Below are 19,973 nucleotides of genomic sequence, written 5' to 3' on the forward strand. Positions count from 1 at the left end.
AGGATTCCTATTTCACGATCTTGCTCTGGCATAGTGTTTTTGGAAAATTTGTGTTTGAATTAAGATTGGCAGACCATGTAGCTCCAATTAAGCCCTCCCCTCATTCCTCCCCTTGTATTATATGGATCCTTGAATGATAACGAATTTTCTTAGAGGCTTCTCTAGATGCTCTATATCCATATATTTTCCAATCTTTGAAAACCCAGTATCAAAATATCGCTCACAGGAGGCCTCACTACATGAGTTTCACCTTTAGGAGGGAATGGTTTACTACCTCATGAATGAACTCATTCAGTTGATCCAGGTTTCAGAAACTGAATTTTTATTATTTTTTAGACTAAACTGTAATCTACTTCTGTATTGTTTCTACTCATTGCTTCTATTCCTACTCTAAAGAGAAATTCAAGCTAATTGGCCTGAGTTTATTATTGTCGTTATTGCTGTTGTTTTGTTTTAATTACATAGGACAGTCCTCTATTTAAAAATGGATACAATGGGCACCTGCCTGTCTCAGTTGCTTAAGCATCTGCCTTCAGCCTAGGTTATGATTCCAGGGTCTCAGAATTGATTCCCACATTGGGCTCTCTGCTCAGTGGGGAGCCTGCTTCTCCCTCTTCCTCTGCCACTCTGCCTGCTTGTGCTTGTTATTTCTCTCTCTTTTTTTTGTTGAATAAATATATAAAATCATTTTTAAAAGATTGATACGATGACTCACTCTAGTTTGGTCTGGTCCTAGATCAACATCCCTCGAGCGCCCCCCCCCCTTTATTTTTTGCTGTAGAGAGAGAACCTACAGAGAGGTGAGGATGAAGTATTTGGGATAAGGGATAATTTTTTAAAAAAAGATTTCGTTTATTTCCCTGGCCTTTTTGTCATATGAACCAGGACCTCCTCTCTATCCTCGTGCCCTCCATGGAAGTTAGTTTGCTTCTGTCCTTCCTAACATTTTCTTTAAAGGACCCCAGAATTAAACACAAGATTCCAGGTGGTATCTGACTAGCATAAAGCAAGGGGGAACAATCACTTTCTAGCATGAACTCATTATGCTCCTGACAATGGGATCCTTCTTTAAGTAAGGGTTTTGTTCTGTTTTGTTTTTTGTTTTTGTTTTTTTTTAAGCAGCAAACTCAGGTTAAAAAGTTTTTTTTTCCAGTTCCCCATATATTTCTCACATCAAATAACGCACATTCAAGTCTTCCATATTCCACACTCAATATGATTTCCACATTTCCAGACTCAGAGTCCTAAGTGAGGAATGTAATTGACATAAAAAAACAATAGGATTTATTACTTTACTGATAGCCAACAGACTCTGATATGGAATATTCCCCACCCAGTTTTCCCCTTTCTTTTTCCTTGTATTTTTCTTAATATCACCATTGTTATTCTTTCCTCAATTATTTGGTGGGTACAGTGTTTTGTGTAATATATTTGTTTAATACTATTTCTATTTGACTTTAGTGAAGCTCCATAAGAAAAGGAATTTGGGGGGGAAAAAAGACAAGGAATTTTGCTTATCTTGTTCATGGATATACCTGGTGCTTAGCATACCACTTTGCCATTGTTGATTGTCCTTACATATTTATTGAATAAGTGAAAATGCTCCCTCCCTCAGATTTCCTCTTTTTTTCTTCTATTTTTCTTGGAATGTTGTTTGTGTTGGTTGGGTCTTCCTGGAAGCTGACATTGAGATGGAATTTTGAGTGTAAGCAGTTTTGGAATAATGCTTGTGAACGTTAACAGTAAGAGGAAACAGAATTGAGCAGACAGAGCCTCCAATAGTCTTGTCCAACCCAATGATGAGCTATAGCACAAAAGCTACTCATTAGAAGTGTTCTGTGATGGGAAGAAAGAGCCAAGCTCCAGTATCCAAACTCTTGAGAGCTAACACTCTGGTTTGGTCCTATTTTCTGGTATGTAATAAACATTAAGTAAATATTTATTAAATGAAATAGCAATACAGTAGGACTCTATGCTCCCCTCCCTCTGCCCAGGAAGGAAATATGTGCTTTAAAAGGGGATATGTTCCTGGTAATGTATCATTAGAACCTCTCATTAAAAATAAAAAAAAAAAAAAAAAAAAAAAAAAAAAAAAAAAGAGGCAACAGACACCAAATCTAGTCGATATATGAAAACAAATGTGGGGTGGATATATTTTAAGGATAAAGAGATGTGTTAAAGATTTTGAAAGGTCTCACAGATTCTGGAAAGCCTTCTGTATCTCAGGCAGAGTACCTCCTTCATATAATGCCTGAGTTTCCCTCTGTAGTTGATTAATTCCATTTCTCTACAGATTGGCTTTCTCCATTTCTCTTGTCCTCCTAGGGAAAGTGGCTATCTAACATCTCCTGAGTTTATATTGTTTGGTTACAATACAAACTACAACCTGATTCTCAGTCCCAAATACCAATTCCAATGAGAAAGATGAGGATAGAGACTCTACTTTGTTCACTGTGAATCATGTTTTTGGCTCAGTTCCAGTTTGCCATGGCTGAGGAGTGAAGTGGGATGATGGGCAAAGTGGTAGAATCATACAGTGGAAACATGGCTGGTGAGTCCATCTCGTCTTTATGACCTTGGGGAAGCAGTTCTAAGGGAAGAGAAATAGAAAGTGAAAGAATGAACTTCTGGACACCTGCAGATGGGCTACAAAAATACATTACTGTGACTATATCCCTGGAAATCTTAAAGACGTTTAATGATGTGGCTTAGATTTTCCCTTAGAGGCAAAACACTCTCATAGTGTCTCTTTCAGCTCCTTGGCTCCAATCATCCTTCCCTCCCTCTTTCTCCTGAGAGGTGAGCCTTTATTCTATGTCTTTTTTTTTTTTTTTAAGATTTATTTATTTGACAGACAGAGATCACAAGTAGGCAGAGAGGCAGGCAGAGAGAGAGGAGGAAGCAGGCTCCCCGCTGAGCAGAGAGCCCAATGTGGGGCTCGATCCCAGGACACTGGGATCATGACCTGAGCTGAAGGCAGAGGCTTTACCCACTGAACCATCCAGGCGCCCCTTTTCTATGTCTTTTAAGAACATCTCCAGAGTCAAAAGACCAAGCCGGTAAAAGGAAGACAGGCACAAAGGTCAAAAAAATTAAATTCTCAGATATTACCCAAGGGAACTGATATTAATAAGGCCTGGATGTTTATACCTATATAAGTCACTCATATAATTAAAGTTGCTTCAGTTAGGAGAGCAACTGATTCTGTATATTTAACAGAGTTGTTCTTTTAATTAAATCAGCTTTTCAAAGAGCATGCTGTATACAGTTTTTGTTTGTTTGTTTGTTTCTTTTTTAATGAATTTCAAAGCAGAAAAGAGTAAATAAGAATTTCTTATACATGTAAGTTTAAAACTAAAATTCATGACGTGATCCCAACAAATATTTTTACCATTTGGGTCTGTGTCAATTGTTGATTAATTCTCTTACACATTCACTCATTATTTCATTTAACAAACACATCTCAAGCATCTCCACAATGTTAAACTCAGTGCTAGGTTTGGGAGAAACAAAAGTAAATCACATAGTTTCTTCTCTTAAAGACATTAATACATTGCAGAGATGGTCACATACATAGGTAATTGCAAGACATCAAAAAGTACTACAATGAAACCACATAATGGACTGAAGGAATCCAGAGGAGACAGTAGCAAAGATTAACCTGAAGTCTCAAATCTGGATCTCCGAAATTCTAGGTGGAAGTGTTGCATTTTCTACCTCAGATCCAAAGTTTTGCTTCTCAGTTCCAAATACCAACTTTAGCATGAGGCATTTCTTCCTTGATTAATTTTTCATTGTTATACTTCATGCTTCAGGCAAAGTTGTAAGCCTGGAGTATTGCTTTTTACTGATTCTAGTAACATTACCACAAACTTAATGGCTTAAAAACAACACATTTCATTATCTTGCAGTTTCAGGAGGAAGTATAGTATGATGTGACTGCATTCTCTGCTTAGGGTCTCACAAGGCTAAAAATCAGTTTTCAGGCCCAAGATCCACTTCCAAGCTCCCTGGCTGTTGACAGAATTCAGTTCCATGTGGTTATTCCAAGTAGGCTGATGCTCAACATATGGTCCCTTTTATCTACAAGCTAACGACAGCATATAGCGTCTTACTTGTGTTTTGAATATCTCAGATTTCCCCTTCTACTTTAAAGGGATGATGTAATATCCCTATCTTAAAATTCACTGATTAGTAACCTTAATTACACCTGTGAAGTCCCTTTTGCAATGTAACATAACATATTCATGGGTATACCACCAGAGACAGAAGGTCACAGAGCCAAAATTCTGCCTATTATACCAGACATGTGTATATTACTTCTCTCTTTTCACTGGTTGATTTCCTTTGAATCACTATAAAAAGTGACCATTGCCTTGGAGAGAGGATGTACCAAACCCAAAGGCAATGTGTAATAAAATGAAGATTTCTTTGCACTAGGTCAGATGATTAAGCGACTTATTCCCAATTTGTGGTTTGGTACATCCTCTCTAGTTATCATCTAGTTAGTAAATGTAAAGGCTGGTAATTGAGCTGTTTGATATTTATTGAGTACTTAACATAAATCAGACACATAAATTAATGTAATCCTCACAACCCTCTTATGAAATAGATTATTATTGTGATTATTTGACAGAATAAACATTAAGATCCTAAGAGTTTACATAATTTGCTCAAGTCTGTATAGCTAAGACAGGAAATCCTGAGATGTGAATCCAAGGCTTCGTGGCTTGAGAGCCTAAATTTCTGACTACCATCCAATGTTGTTTCTCCTGGTAACCAGAGAGAAACTTTCTTTTATATATAAACTAGGTGGGATAGAAAAAAGATGGAGGAGGACACACACACACAATTTCATGGAATTCTCAGAAATGTTCTATTTGATTATATATTCTCCATTTATTGAGAAGGAAACTGAAGCTCAGTTAGGTTAATTTGCTCTGCCAAGATCAAAGAGCCAGAAGTGTAAAACTACAAATACAGAAAAGAATACATGCAAAGGCCCAAAGGTGGGAAAGAGCTTGGTGTTTTGGAGAAGAGAAAGGCAGCTAGTATGCCAGGAGGATAGTGAGTGAAAGAAAAAGATGATATGAGATAAATTTTTCAAGGTAGGGAAAATCTCAGTCATGGTGAGGATGGAAGCTGGAGGCCATGTTATATATTTTTTCATTTGATCCTCGCATAAATATGTTAAGGATTGGGCGCCTGGGTGGCTCAGTTGGTTAAGCAACTGCCTTCGGCTGAGGTCACGGTCCCGGAGTCCCGGGATCGAGTCCTATATCAGGCTCCCAGCTCCATGGGGAGTCTGCTTCTCCCTCTGATATTCTTGCCTCTCATGCTTTCTCTATTTCTCTCTCAAATAAATAAATAAAATCTTTTTAAAAATATGTTAAAAATTAATGTTTTTTTCTAGCAATGAAGAAACCAAGGCTTAGGGAATTTAACCAACTGAATGGTGGCTACTATTAAACTACAAAATAGTTCCAAAATGCTGCACAAATGAAATTCTTCAAACAGAATTTTTATTTTCAGGCCTTTGGATTAATAGGGTCCAGAAAATTCCAAAATCTATTAAAAATAAGAATTTTCACAAAATCTTTCAAGAGAACCATCTTCATTTTTTTTACAACTTCAATATTGTTTTTATTACATTTACAGTTACATCTGGTTATTTCATGCATGAATAAAGAACCACCTACATTGCTACATCACAAATCTCTGTTTTAAATATTTTGATAACTGTATTTCCATATAATTGGCTTCCTTTGTAATCCCTAATTTTTTATGCATTTATTTATTTTAATTGTGTTCATTAAGCCAAAAACCATTAGTTTTTGATGTAGTGTTCAGTGATTCATTAGTTTCATATAATACCCAGTGCACATCACAACACATGCCCTCCTTAATACCCACCACCTTGTTACCCCATCCCTCCACCCCCCTCCTTTCGGTAACCTCAGTTTGTTTCCTAAGGTCAATCATCTCTCGTGGTTTTTCTCCCTCTCTGATTTCTTCCCATTCAGTTTTCTCTCCCTTCCCCCAAAGTCCTCTGAGCTATACCTTATGTTCCACATATGAATTAAATCATATGATAATTGTCTTTCTCTGCTTGACTTACTTCACTTAGCATAATCCCCTCCAGTTCCATCCATGATGATACAAATGGTGGGTATTCAACCTTTCTGATGGCTGAGTAATATTCCACTGTGTATATGTACATCTTCTTTATCCATTCATTTGTTAAAGGGCATCTCAGCTCCTTCTACAGTTTGGCTGTTGTGGACATTGCTGCTATGAACATTGGGGTGCATGTGCCCCTTATTTCACTACATCTGTATCTTTGGGGTAAATACCTGGTAGTGTAATTATTGGGTTATAGGGTAGCTCTATGTTTAACATCTTGAGGAACCTCCATACTTTTTTCCAGAGTGGCTATACCAGCTTGCATTCGAACCAACAGTGTAAGAGAGTTCCCCTTTCTCCACATCCTCACCAACACTTATTTCCTGTCTTGTTAACTTTTGCCATTTAAGGTGGTGTCTCATTGTGGGGTTTTTTTTTTTAACTTTATTTTTTCAGTGTTCCAGGATTCATTGTTTATGCATCTCATTGTGGTTTTGATTTGTATTTCCCTGATGGCTAATGATGTTGAGTATTTTTTCATGTGTCTGTTAGCCATTTGTATGTCTTCTTTGGAGAAGTATCTGTTCATGTCTTCTTCCTATTTTTTGACTGTGTTATTTGTTTTTTGAGTGTTGAGTTTGAGAACTTCTTCGTAGATCCTGGATATGAATCCTTTATCTGAATGTCACTTGCAAATATCTTCTCCCAGTGAATGAATGGTGAAACTACATGGCTACTTTCATCCAAAGTTGTTAACTGAAAACAGGTTCAGGGATAAGCAAAGACTTCTCAACCCATTCTGCCCTGTGCTAAGCTTAGCCTCTTTGCACAGGCCTGCAATCTGCACAGCATTTTTTCATCTGTGTTGTGAAGAGGTGTAGGCTAGGTCTTGGGACACCTCTAAGAGTTCAGACTCTAAAGCTTAATTTGCAGAGAAAGGAAGTAGACTTAATGTAGATAATATTAAATTACATCACAAATAATTATATTATCTATACCTTATATACTCATAATTTTCATCTACAGAGCCAGTTTCATTCTTATAACCATGATATCTTTTTGAGGGAAATCAAAGCAGGGAAAATAAGTGACTTGCTTCATGGATCCAGATGAAATGAGTCTTCCAGCAGAGCTTATAAAACAGGCTCTCTTGACCTTTGGCTTAAGAGCCTTTCTAACCATTAGCTATCTTTATTTAAGATCTCTCAGTCCTGCCTATCATGACAACTTCAGTTGTACATTTCCTGTCATGCCTAATACAAACATTATATGACTGGAATATTGTTCTGTCACATTAACCTGTCTTAAGTTTATACTTAATGATACTCAAATGCAGGGACACACATTGTTATACTGATGAAGACTCTTTACTCCCTTACACTTGGACAGTAGGCCATGGATATGAAACTCTTTCACATACACCCATGATCTCATTGACTTGTTAGTGAGGCAGATACTATTATAGAGAAGAGCTAGGAAGAACTTTTCAGATGTTCATTTTGCTTATTTATTTGTGTTGATGAATGATTGCTTCTGAATTCATGGCTTTAAGTAATCTGCTTCACATTCCATTAAGTTTAACAAGTAAAACAGATTCTCCTTCTACTGCCCCACTCTCTGTAAGGAGAAATTAATGGAGCTCATTCCATTTTCCAGAGTGGCTAAATTTCTCGAATTCAGGTAGCATATCTGAGAGTGAGTGATCTTCATAAATAAATACTGCTTGGTAACCAATGACCTAATGTCATACTATAATCTTTAAGTAGGGAATGTTTATGAGTAGGTTTATAATTCTTACCTCTCAAAACTTAAGAAATTTAATTGTTATTTATTCCCCTAAATAGAGCATAAACTCCTTGGGGACAGTGCCCAGTCAGTGAATGAATACCTGTTGATGTTTGACAGCATCACTTTGTGTTCTATGTTTGTGCCTTTTAACAATGTGCTAACTAAAGTAAAAAAGGAATTCCCCAATTTGGGTTGGATGTGAATAATAAAAAGATATAAGGGCAAAAACAAGTAGAGAAAAAAAGGAGCGATTACCATTTAGAAAGAAAGGCTCTAATCCAAAAACCTTCAAACCAAGTAATTTTCTTCTAGTTGGATTTTACCATGAGAAGGGCAATTGTTCGAGCACAGTTGGGTTGATTCAGTGTTTAATATCTTAATATCTTGTAGACTATGGGTGGCCCTTTTGTTAATGCCAGATGTAATTCTGGCATTACTTATTACTACCCTTATTACCAAATGGTGATTTTCTAAACCCATTATTCCTTCTACATTTAATTGGAGGCTTTCCACTATATGAAGAAACTTTCTCTTCCTTCCAACTATTTAGTCATTCATTTATTTATATCAGTGGGGTACCTACTAATTCAATAAGTTAGAGATTGTTCTTATCATTTATTTAAAAGTTACAGTTATCCTTTATTTAGCCAGCTAGAGGCCCCTCAAATTTACTTCTGTGTTCTTTTGACATGTCCTCATCCTTTTTTGAGCACTTCCTTCCTCTCTGTTACAAAAGATGATCCAGGTTCATCATGTTTTTTATAAGCCCCAACCCTCGATTCAGTCATTTTTTTCAAGGAGCTCTGATTCATTTAGCATTTGACACCAAGATATAAGCACTAGGTATTCATTATTAGTAGGATGCTCCTGATCTCAGGCTCTTTCAGCGGATAGCTAAGGAACTACACACACATTTCCATCTATACTTACTTCTTTATCTATAACGGAAACTATTATCTCACTCTGGTACATCCAATTCTAATCCAATGCCAGGTGGGTTTATAAAAGCTTTATATTTTACCATATTTGTAATTCTATAATAAAATTCTTTTTATTAAACACATGCAAATTGTTAAATAGGAATTCTACACTCTTTGCTCTTCCTTTTTTTTTTATTTCTTTCAAGTGTCTCTGCAATTTTCCTCTTGCAAATGAATAGATTTCTAAATTTTGACCATCATCCTTAAATTAGAAACAAAAATTTGTGGTCATATTTAAAAATAATTCTAGGAATCAAGTTATGGTGATCATCTCTATTTTTGATGTAGGCGTTGTTTCTTATTTATCTATAATTCTGGAGAACACAGTAGGGATATAATAAATGCTTGAAAAATGAGTACATATGAAGGGAGCAGAGAGGAAAGGCTGGAACTTGTTTCCATTAGCCTGACTAACATTGATGGTTGTCCCCATTGTAGCAAAGAAATATTTCTAAGGACAAGAAAACAGGGACTCCTGGGTGACTCAGTGGGTTAAAGCCTCTGCCTTTGGCTCGGGTCAGGATCCTGCGGTCCTGGGATGGAGTCCCAGGGTCCTGAGATCGACCCCCACATCAGGCTGTCTGCTCATGGGGGAGCTGCTTCCCCCCCCCCCCCTCTCTCTTTCTGCCTGCCTCTCTCCTTGCTTGTGATCTCTGTCAAATAAATAAATAAAATCTAAAAATAAAAAAAAAAGGAAACAACTCTGCAAGCTGTCCATGAAACAAACCACTGTGCTTAAAGTACCATCATTTGATAATATCTTCTGTGCTATCCTGTACTCCTTATGTTATCTTTACCATTTGTATCTTGTTTAATTTTTTTATTAACACCTTTTCCTTAAAAATATTTACAAAGAAGTTACAAATATGGTAAAATATAAAGCTTTTATAAACCCACCTGGCATTGGATTAGAATTGGATGTACCAGAGTGAGATAATAGTTTCCGTTATAGATAAAGAAGTAAGTATAGATGGAAATGTGTGTGTAGTTCCTTAGCTATCCGCTGAAAGAGCCTGAGATCAGGAGCATCCTACTAATAATGAATACCTAGTGCTTATATCTTGGTGTCAAATGCTAAATGAATCAGAGCTCCTTGAAAAAAATGACTGAATCGAGGGTTGGGGCTTATAAAAAACATGATGAACCTGGATCATCTTTTGTAACAGAGAGGAAGGAAGTGCTCAAAAAAGGATGAGGACATGTCAAAAGAACACAGAAGTAAATTTGAGGGGCCTCTAGCTGGCTAAATAAAGGATAACTGTAACTTTTAAATAAATGATAAGAACAATCTCTAACTTATTGAATTAGTAGGTACCCCACTGATATAAATAAATGAATGACTAAATAGTTGGAAGGAAGAGAAAGTTTCTTCATATAGTGGAAAGCCTCCAATTAAATGTAGAAGGAATAATGGGTTTAGAAAATCACCATTTGGTAATAAGGGTAGTAATAATTAACCCAGGTAAGAAATTTCAATGGATACTAGCTAGTAGGTGAAAGTGAGGAAAGTAAAGAATTTTTTACATAATATCAGAGTACATTGTTATTTAGAGATGGAACAAAAAGTAGAGAAACCAGGTAGACACCATCTTGATAAAGTAGTCAAAATGAACAACACTAGTCATGGGACAAATAGTCATTATGTGCAACTGATTAGATATAATGAGAAAAGTATAGTGTGACAGTCTGGCCAAAAAATATATAACAGGTGTAATAATGGTTATATATCCAATAATGAAGAAACATTGGATGAATCCAAACTTCAAGACACTCTAAAAAATATCTGGCTTATCTTCAAAAGTGCCAAGATCATGAAAGCTAAGTGAAGTATGGATGCAAGAGGAAGACACGCTCTAAATTCTTCTTATAGATGTCAGGGAAAGCTTGCCAAAGGAGATGACTTACATGTAGGCTTGTAAACACTGTCATATAAACTAGAGAGGAAGTCATTTTAGGCAAGGAGATAGTATTTTCAGAGGTGTAGATTCTCAGGTACTTGTAGAGAGCTGGGTGTACCTGGAGCACAGAGATGATAGAAGCAGCCAGGATGATGAGGTGGGGCCAAATGATACTGTGCCTTCTTTTGCACAGTATTATGGACACATAGTTTGAGGAACTGAAAAAAGGCATCTGAACAGTAGTTTGAGAAACTGAAAAAAGGTATCTGAATTGATGTATTAGTCCAAGGTCTCTGAAAACAGATGCAAAGACAGAATTAAATGTGCAAGTTTATTAGGAGAAATGCCTGCATGAATGGAAATTGAAAGGAAGTGAAGAAGTCTGGGAGAGCCATCAGGCTGTGATGTACATCTGACCTGAGTGAAGGAGAGGTAAGGAAGTTTGCATGGAAGTTTCAGTAAAAACCTTTGGCTCAAGAAATTTTTTGATGCTTAAGCTTGGATTCTTAGTCAATTATGTTCTCTGTAGTAGCAGAAAACAAGATATATTCTCATGTGTACCACATTTCAGTTTTGGACAATGGAAATGATTTAATTGGGAGGAGTGTGAAAAACTTCAATAATTAAGTATTTCACTTTTGTTCTTTTTAAATTATCTATTTTCTTTTAGTTATGAAGGAATCAGGACTTTCTGAGCCATGAGCTATGAGCATACTAAGCAATCTGCTGTTAATAAACATGGACACCTAATCCTGGAGAGCCTACCAACTTGCCCTGGCTTCTTAATGTAGTTGAGTTTTCTGTTTATCATATTTGGCCCATCTGTGGAGGCTAACTGAAATATCACATAACCTTCTTTTTGTCTGTAATTTTTTTTTTTTTGGATCCATGATGGTAACACAAGTTGTTTTACACTGAATAGAAGCTGGTTAGTATTATATATACCTTTCAATACTAAAATAGGGAAGTATATTTTATTTACATTTAGTAGAAAAACATTTTTCCCCTTAAACACTAAGTTCATGTTGCAAGGAAAAGTTGGTAAGAAGGAATAACAAAAGAGATCCTGGATTTTGAAATCAACTTATTTTGAGGTTCTGTTGAGTTTGCAGTATGAATTCATAACCCAATTTCAAGTTGCTTTAGTCTATTCTTAATTGCAAATTTCCTAAACCTTATTAAAGAAAGGAAATGGTCTTCTAGACTCATTTTATCAGGTTTGGAGTCCCCTCATTCTTTATCAAGTGCCTGAAAAGTTCTCCAAATTGTATAAGTAACAACTATAAAATATGACTCACAGCATTTTTTTCACTGAGTAACACAATTAACACTGTAATATTATAGCCCGTATTTTGAAAAAATCTTATTAACATTTATTAACTGCTAGCAGGGATTTTTTTTAACTCTAAGAAAAAGATTCAAGATGTCTATTATAGCTTTTAACAAATTTAACAATGTGCCCTTTCCTCAAAGTATGATGTGTCTGTTCCAAATGATGCTATTTAAAAACATAACAGAGTATTTCACTGGGTAAAAAATCGGTGACTAGGATAATTTTGGGAATTATATTCAATGGCATGAAAATTGTTATTCCAAAAATGAATGCATACAAGAAATAACTTAACTGAAGAATAACACTAGAGAAGTGTCTGTAAATAGTTGCTGCATAAAAGCTGTAGTTTGGTAACTGTTCTTCAAGATTATTCAGTTAAATATTCTGCAATACCTGAATAAGACAGCAATATTTTATGAGTGGTGAAGGGGTTGGGGAAGGAAGATTCCCATCTCCTCTTTTAAAAAAAAATAATCACTTTCCAGATACTTATCCAAGGGATACAAAGTGATTCACATGGGCACCTGCACCCCAATGTTTATAGCAACAATGTCTACAACAGCCAAAATATGGAAAGAGTCCAGATATCTATTGACAGATGAATGGATAAAGAAGACATGGTATACATACTCAATGGACTATTACTCAGTCATTAAAAAAAAAAAAAAGAAATCATGCTATTAGCAATGACATGGATGGAACTAGAGGGTTTTATACTAAGTGAAATAAGTCAGTCAGAGAAACACAAAAACTGTGATTTCACTTATATGTGGAATTTAAGAAATAAAACAGATGAACATAAGGGAAGTGAAGGAAAAATAAAAAAAGATGCAAATTGAGAGGGAGGCAAACCATAAGAGTGAACTCTAGGAAAAAACATAAGAGTGAACTCTAGGGGAAAAAAAAAAAAACTGAGGATTGCTGGGGAGGAGGTAAGTGGGGGGGAAGGGAAAATTAGGTAATAGACATTAAGGAGGGCACTTGATGCCATGAGCACTGGGTGTTACACGTAACTGATGAATCACTAAATTCTACCTCTGAAACTAATAAAAATAATCATGTGCTTTAAATATCTTCCACTATAACCATCATTCCTGGCTTCATATATGCTGTGGTTATTTGTTTCCTAGCCAGGAATGCATTGATTTATCCAGAACATATACTCATCTTTTAATGCTGATCAGAAGGGTAACCCTGCTGTAGTCAGCCTGAAGCAAATTTTAGAGTGGAAGCTAGCATGAATGAGTTTGATTTTGGATGTGGTTACAAAGATCTTTTAGTTATTTTATTTTTAAAGCTGTTTTGTACCTATTCCAAATTCATTGGCCCTCTAGGGAAGAGGAATGAAAAGACGTAGCTTCTTCCTGGCCAGGTCACTACACTCTATGATTTTAGGGGGTATGGCTGACATTCTTTCCAATGTGAGATGCAGTACAAAGGAAGAAAATAAACTGTTTATTCATTTCTTCCCAGATGATATTGGGGGAGAGGATTTTTTTAAAAGGTGAAGAATTAATCACTGCTATAACAAAGCCAGACGTACATAAAGATTGGCTTTTATTCTGGGCTTAATATTGTGCTCTCCAATATGGTACCCACTAGTCACTGGTAGTACTGTGTTATTGAAATGTAGCTATTCCAAATTGATAGATGATCTAAATGTAAAATACATACCAGATTTCAAAGACTTAGTACAAAAGAAGAAATAGAAAATATCTTATTTTTAAATATTGATTACATGTTGAAATATATTGGATATATTAGTTTAAATAGATTATGCTATTAAAATTAATTTGAACTGTCTTGTTCTACTTTTCTCAAGGTGATTTCTCAAAATTAGAAATTACAATGTGGCTTGAATTGGTGGATTATATTTCCATTAGACAGCACTAGTCTGGAATATTTGATTTACTCATGTCCTCAGGAATGATTTTCCTCTCTTCTGTTCTTTGTGCCTAGCCCAAACTGCTACAGGGGCTCAGATTAGCTTTGTTGGGACACTGAACAAGTTGGCTGATACCCAAATTAGCATCCTCAAAAACAATGTAGGGAGCTTGAACCATCCAGGAATGAAGGAACCAGGTGAAGTTAAAGGTAGAAATTGTCAGCCTTTATCCTTAAATGTTTCACAGGGTAAAATTTGGGAAATGTAACTTGAACTGACATGTTTTTCCAGTGGTAGAGTCACTGAACAGGAGCCCATGATAAACATTAGAGGATTTTATAATCCCTTGATATTATACAAAATTAGTCTGTATGTGCCTTCTATAGAGAAGATCTAATTTTGATTAGATTCTCAGAGACTACAGGTTCAAAAATATTAAGGATACTAAATCTATTCTTTTTAAAGATTTTTTAAAATTTATTTGTCAGAGAAAGATCACAAGTAGGCAGAGAGGCAGGCAGAGAAAGAGAGAGAGGGAAGCAGGCTCCCTGCTGAGCAGAGAGCCAGATCCAGGGCTCAATCCCAGGACCCTGAGATCATGACCTGAGCCAAAGGCAGAGGCTTAATCCACTGAGCCACCCAGGTGCCCCCTAAATCTGCTTTAAAAAAAAAAAAAAGATTTATTTATTTGAGAGTGTGTGTGTGTGTGTACAAGCAGGGGAAGGGGCAGAGAAGAGAAAATATCAAGCAGACTTCCTGTTGAGCACAGAGCCCAACATGGGCTCAGTCACACCACCTGAGCCAAAATGAAGAGTTGGATGCTTAACAAACTGAGCCACAAAGATGCCCCTCTGAATTCTATTTTTTAATCAAATTATTTTTGTTTATGTTTTCACATTGAGTTGTATAAATTCTTCACATATCTTGGATATGTGGATAATGGATATTAATCTCTTATCAGATATATCACTTGCAAGTATCTTTTCCCATTCAGTAGGTTGCCTTTTCATTTTGTTAGTGGTTTCCTTCACTGTGCAAAAGGTTTTTATTTTGGTGTAACCCATTTGTTTTTGCTTTTGTTTCCCTTGCCTGAGGAGATATATCTAGAAAAATGTTGCTCAAGCCAATGTGAGAGAGATTACTGTATTATCTTCTAGGAGTTTCATGGTTTCAGATCTCATGTTTAGTTCTTTAATCCATTTTTTTTTTGTTTTAACATTAACATTTTATTATTTTTTTTGGTCTAAATATAATTTTTTATTTTTTATAAACATATATTTTTATCCCCAGGGGTACAGGTCTGTGAATCACCAGGTTTACACACTTCACAGCACTCACCAAAGCACATACCCTCCCCAATGTCCATAATCCCACCCTCTTCTCCCAAACCCCCTCCCCCCAGCAACCCTCACTTTGTTTTGTGAGATTAAGAGTCACTTATGGTTTGTCTCCCTCCCAATCCCATCTTGTTTCATTGATTCTTCTCCTACCCACTTAAGCCCCCATGTTGCATCACCACTTCCTCATATCAGGGAGATCATATGATAGTTGTATTTCTCTGCTTAACTTATTTCGCTAAGTATGATACGCTCTAGTTCCATCCATGTTGTCGCAAATGGCAAGTTTTCATTTCTTTTGATGGCTGCATAGTATTCCATTGTGTATATATACCACATCTTCTTTATCCATTCATCTGTTGATGGACATCTAGGTTCTTTCCATAGTTTGGCTATTGTGGACATTGCTGCTATAAACATTCGGGTGCACGTGCCCCTTTGGATCACTACGTTTTGAGTTTATTTTTATGTATGGTATAAAGAGTGGTCCATGTATAAGACAGTGGTCCAGTTTTATTCTTTTGCATGTAGCTGTCCAGTTTTTCTTGCTTTGTACATTCTTGCCTCCTTTCTTGTAGATTAATTGACCATATAAGCATGGGTTTATTTCTGGGCTTTCTATTCTGTTCCATCGATCTATGTGTCTATTTTTTGTGCCAGTACCATTACTGTTTTGATTACAACAGCTTTGATCTTTAGTTTGAAATCTAAGATTGTGACACTTCCATCTTTGTTATTCCTTCTTAAGATTGCAGAATCTTTTGGCATTCCATAAAAATTTTAGGATTATTTGTGAATAACAATATTGGCATTTTGATGGGGTAGCACTGGATATGTAGATTGCTTTGGGTGCAATGGACATTCAACAATATTGGCTCTTCCAATTCATGAATATGGAATATCTTTCCATTTTTGATGTCTTCAATTCCTTTCTTTAATGTTTTATCATTTTCAAAGCAGAGGTACAAGTCTTTCACATTTGGTTAAGTTTATTCCTAAATATTTTAATAGACATTTTTCCAAAGAAGATATACAGACGGCTACCAGGCACATGAAAAGATGCTCAATATCACTCATCATCAGGGAAGTACAAATCAAAACCACAATGACTTATCACTGGAAGAATGATTAGAATAAACACACATACCACACACATACAAGAAATAACAGTATTGGCAAGGATGTAGAGAAAAAGGAGCCCTTGTGCACTATTGGTGGAATGTAAATTGGTGCAGACACTCTGAAAAAGTTCAGAGTTTCCTCAAAAAACTAAAAACATAAATACCATGTGATGTAGTAATTATGTTACTGGGTATGTACCCAAAGAAAATAAAGACACTAATTCAAAAAATTACATGCATCCTGTGTTTACCGCAGCATTATTTACAATAGCCCAGATAAGGAAGTAACCTAAATGTCCACTGTGGACATATATAATGGAATATAACTCTATCCTAAAATGTCCATTGTGGACATATATAATGGAATATAATTCCCTAAAAAGGAATGAGAGTCTTGTCATTTGCAATAACGTGGATGGAAATACAGGGTATTATAAGTGAAATAAGTCAGACAGAGAAGACAAATATCATATAATTTTATATACATATTGAATCTAAAAAATAAGACAAATGAACAAACAAGAAGCAGAAGTAGACTGATACAGAGAACAAACTTGTCGTTGCCAGAGGAGAGGGTGTGAGGGATGAGCAAAATGGGTGAAAGGGAGTGGGATGTACAGGATTCCAGCTAGGGAATGAATAAGTAATGAAGATGAAAGGTACAAGATGGAGAATATAGTTAATGCTATTGTAATAGTGTTGTATGTGACAGATGGCTGCTACACTTGTGATAAGCATAGTATAGTATAGAGTTGTTGAATCATCCACTATGTTGTACACCTGAAACTAATGTAACATTGCATGTCAACTGTACTCCAAGTAATTAACATAAATAAAATATATAAAAGGAATCTTAATTTTAGAAAATTATTATTTATTAGGAAAATAAATAAAAGGAATCCTAGTTCTAGGATGAAATGTCTCATTTGGGTGGAACATTTCACAATGTAAGGTAGCCATCCACGTCTATGAGTATCAGCCTTCTTAATAATGTGAACACGTGTACATCATATCATGAAAATGAAAGTGGATGGAGCTCAGTGAACAAGAACAACCAACAATAGGTGTAAGACAGGAAGACTACTGACGGCATTAAAAGGAAAGGTATTTGGTGTTGATTATGTCCCAAGACACTAAGCTGTTGATGATACAGCACAAACTTCCTATAGCTCTCACACTAAATGGTTAAGTTATAAATTCAATTCTACTTGAAAGAAGAAAATTTCATTTACTTATTCATTCCTTTGTGTTATCAATATTTTAAGCTCAATTACAGAATTTAACCCATTATATTCTAACTTCTCAGAAATTATATAGCTGTTTCTCAGTTTATAATGTGGCTTTTCAAGAATAAGGGGAAAAAATTTCTTTTACTATTTTACCCCCAGCACCTAGCAAGTGGATGCTCAATGGATGTTGAGTAAAATAGTAAGTTAATGGTTATTGTCTGACTTCTACATATCTCAGAATAAAAGGTGAGCTGTGAAACAAATACAGCTGTAAAGATTAAAATTTAATGGAGGGCTAAATAGAAGGCTAGAACTCTGTAGTTTTAGCCAAATCAACCAGATTCAGCATTTGACCTTGTTCAAATTTCACAAATTAAACTACCTGTAGAAAGACTGCACACAGATTACAGCTGTGATCCACTTTTCCCAGGCCTAAACAGTGCTGATTCATTCACCACAGTTGGTTTGCAAGTGAAGGAAACAAACTTTTAAGTTAGAGAAATGTAAGCAGTCTTAGATCTGGGAGTCATCAGGAAATGTTTGATATTTTAAAGAACTGACTGAAAGTAAAACAGGTTAATGTGACATTTCAAAGGGATTTTGAAATTCAATAGCTTTCTCTAGCAGCTGATGTTTATTCTCTGGTTGTAAGACAAATGTTGAATTTCTTCAAAGGAAAAATGATAAATTCTAGAATAACGAGATAGGTTCAACGTTCACTATAGGTTTTCGTTTTTGTTTTTGTTTTTCCTTCTCCATGATCCCTACCCACCATGAAAAATATATGTGTATATACATAACAAGAAATGGGAAAACAATCTGGCTGGCTCTAAAACATGGTTTTCTTCATCATCAAAGGGTTTTCTGTGTGAAAATAATTTTATAGATAAAGAGGTAGATATGGTGCCATTAAAAAGAGAGAAAGTAGAATCACAAAGAATATGTGTACATCCAAAAAGAGAACATATTCATTATTTACCATGCCATCTCAGCACTGTGAAGAAACATAAGATGTTTGCCATTATTTAAATGAGAGTTCCGTGGATTAGACAGACCCTCTCAAATGGATGTTTCCAAATCTGGTTAGAAAGACTAATGACAAAGACATGTGACCTCTACTTTGATAAATTTGAGGAACTTATTTTATTGCTTAGAAACTAGATATGTATGGTACAATTGTGTATGTAAAGTAATTCATAAATGTTTATTAAGATCATGAAGACCATACTTAGGTGAATTACTAAACAAGGAAAGTCTAAGAACATATTTTAAGGAATTATTAAACATTTAGATGAAATAATTCTTAAAAGTCATCTATTACAAACCTGTATTGATTTAATTGTAAATAAGAGAATGTCAACCAGAAGTTATTTCATTTTAAAAAAGAAAAGTGATAGGGAAGAAGGAAGGAATATAGTATGGTATAAAGTCCAAGAATAGTTGTACATTGGGGTGCCTAGCTGGCTCAGTTGGTAGGGCATGTGACTCTTGATCTCAAGGTTGTGGGTTTGAGCCCCAAACTATGGGCAGAGATTACTTTAAAGTAAAAATCTTAAAAAAAAAAAAAATGGGTTACACAGTCAAATCATGGAAAGGTCAGGGATACAGCTGGGCTTCCAGAAAAAAATGAGGTCTGGAATGAGAATGTTCCCAGGAGTAGCTCTCTAATTCCCATCTTCTAATTGTCTCTCTGGAATTTATACTCAGTCTTTTTTTACATGGTGGAAATGAGTACTCTTAAGAAGATAGGAATTGGAGAGCTTAAAAGATAGGAATTGGAGAGTTACTCCTGGGAACATTCTCATTCCAGATGTGTTGTTCTGGAAGCCTAGCCATATCCATACCTTCCATGATTTGATTGTGTAACCCATTTCTTTTTTTAAAGATTTTATTTTAAAGTAATCTCTCCCTTCAGTGTGGGGCTCAAACCCACACCCTTGAGATCAAGAGTCACAAGCTCCACCAACTGTGTGAAATTGTCTATGCTGCCTAGAGCAATCTACACTTTCAATGCAATCCCTATCAAAATACAATCAACATTTTTTGCAGAGCTGGAACAAACAATACTGACATCTGTATGGAAGCAGAAAAGATCCTGAATCACCAAGGAATTGTTGAAAAAGAAAACCAAAGTTGGGGGCATCACAACGCCTGACTTCAAGCTATATTACAAAGCTGTGATCATCAAGACAGCATGGTATTGGCACAAAAACAGACACATAGATCAATGGAACAGAATAGAGACCCCAGAAATGGACCCTCAACTCTATGGTCAACTA

General features: G+C 35.7%; 1 protein-coding gene across 1 annotated transcript in view; it reads right to left on the reverse strand.

Annotated features, from left to right (window-relative positions):
* Nucleotides 1–2,302: 2,302 nt before the first annotated feature.
* The window catches only part of METTL15 (methyltransferase like 15), a 224,308-nt gene continuing 206,637 nt past the window's right edge, over nucleotides 2,303–19,973 (reverse strand). The window contains exon 7 of the mRNA XM_004755895.3: nucleotides 2,303–2,590. Coding sequence (XP_004755952.1) covers nucleotides 2,472–2,590 — 119 coding nt within the window. The 3' untranslated portion in view covers nucleotides 2,303–2,471. The remainder of the gene's footprint in view (nucleotides 2,591–19,973) is intronic.

The sequence above is a fragment of the Mustela putorius genome, unplaced genomic scaffold (assembly GCF_011764305.1).
Source record: "Mustela putorius furo isolate JIRA1106 unplaced genomic scaffold, ASM1176430v1.1 tig00003859_pilon_pilon_pilon, whole genome shotgun sequence".
NCBI lineage: Eukaryota > Metazoa > Chordata > Mammalia > Carnivora > Mustelidae > Mustela > Mustela putorius.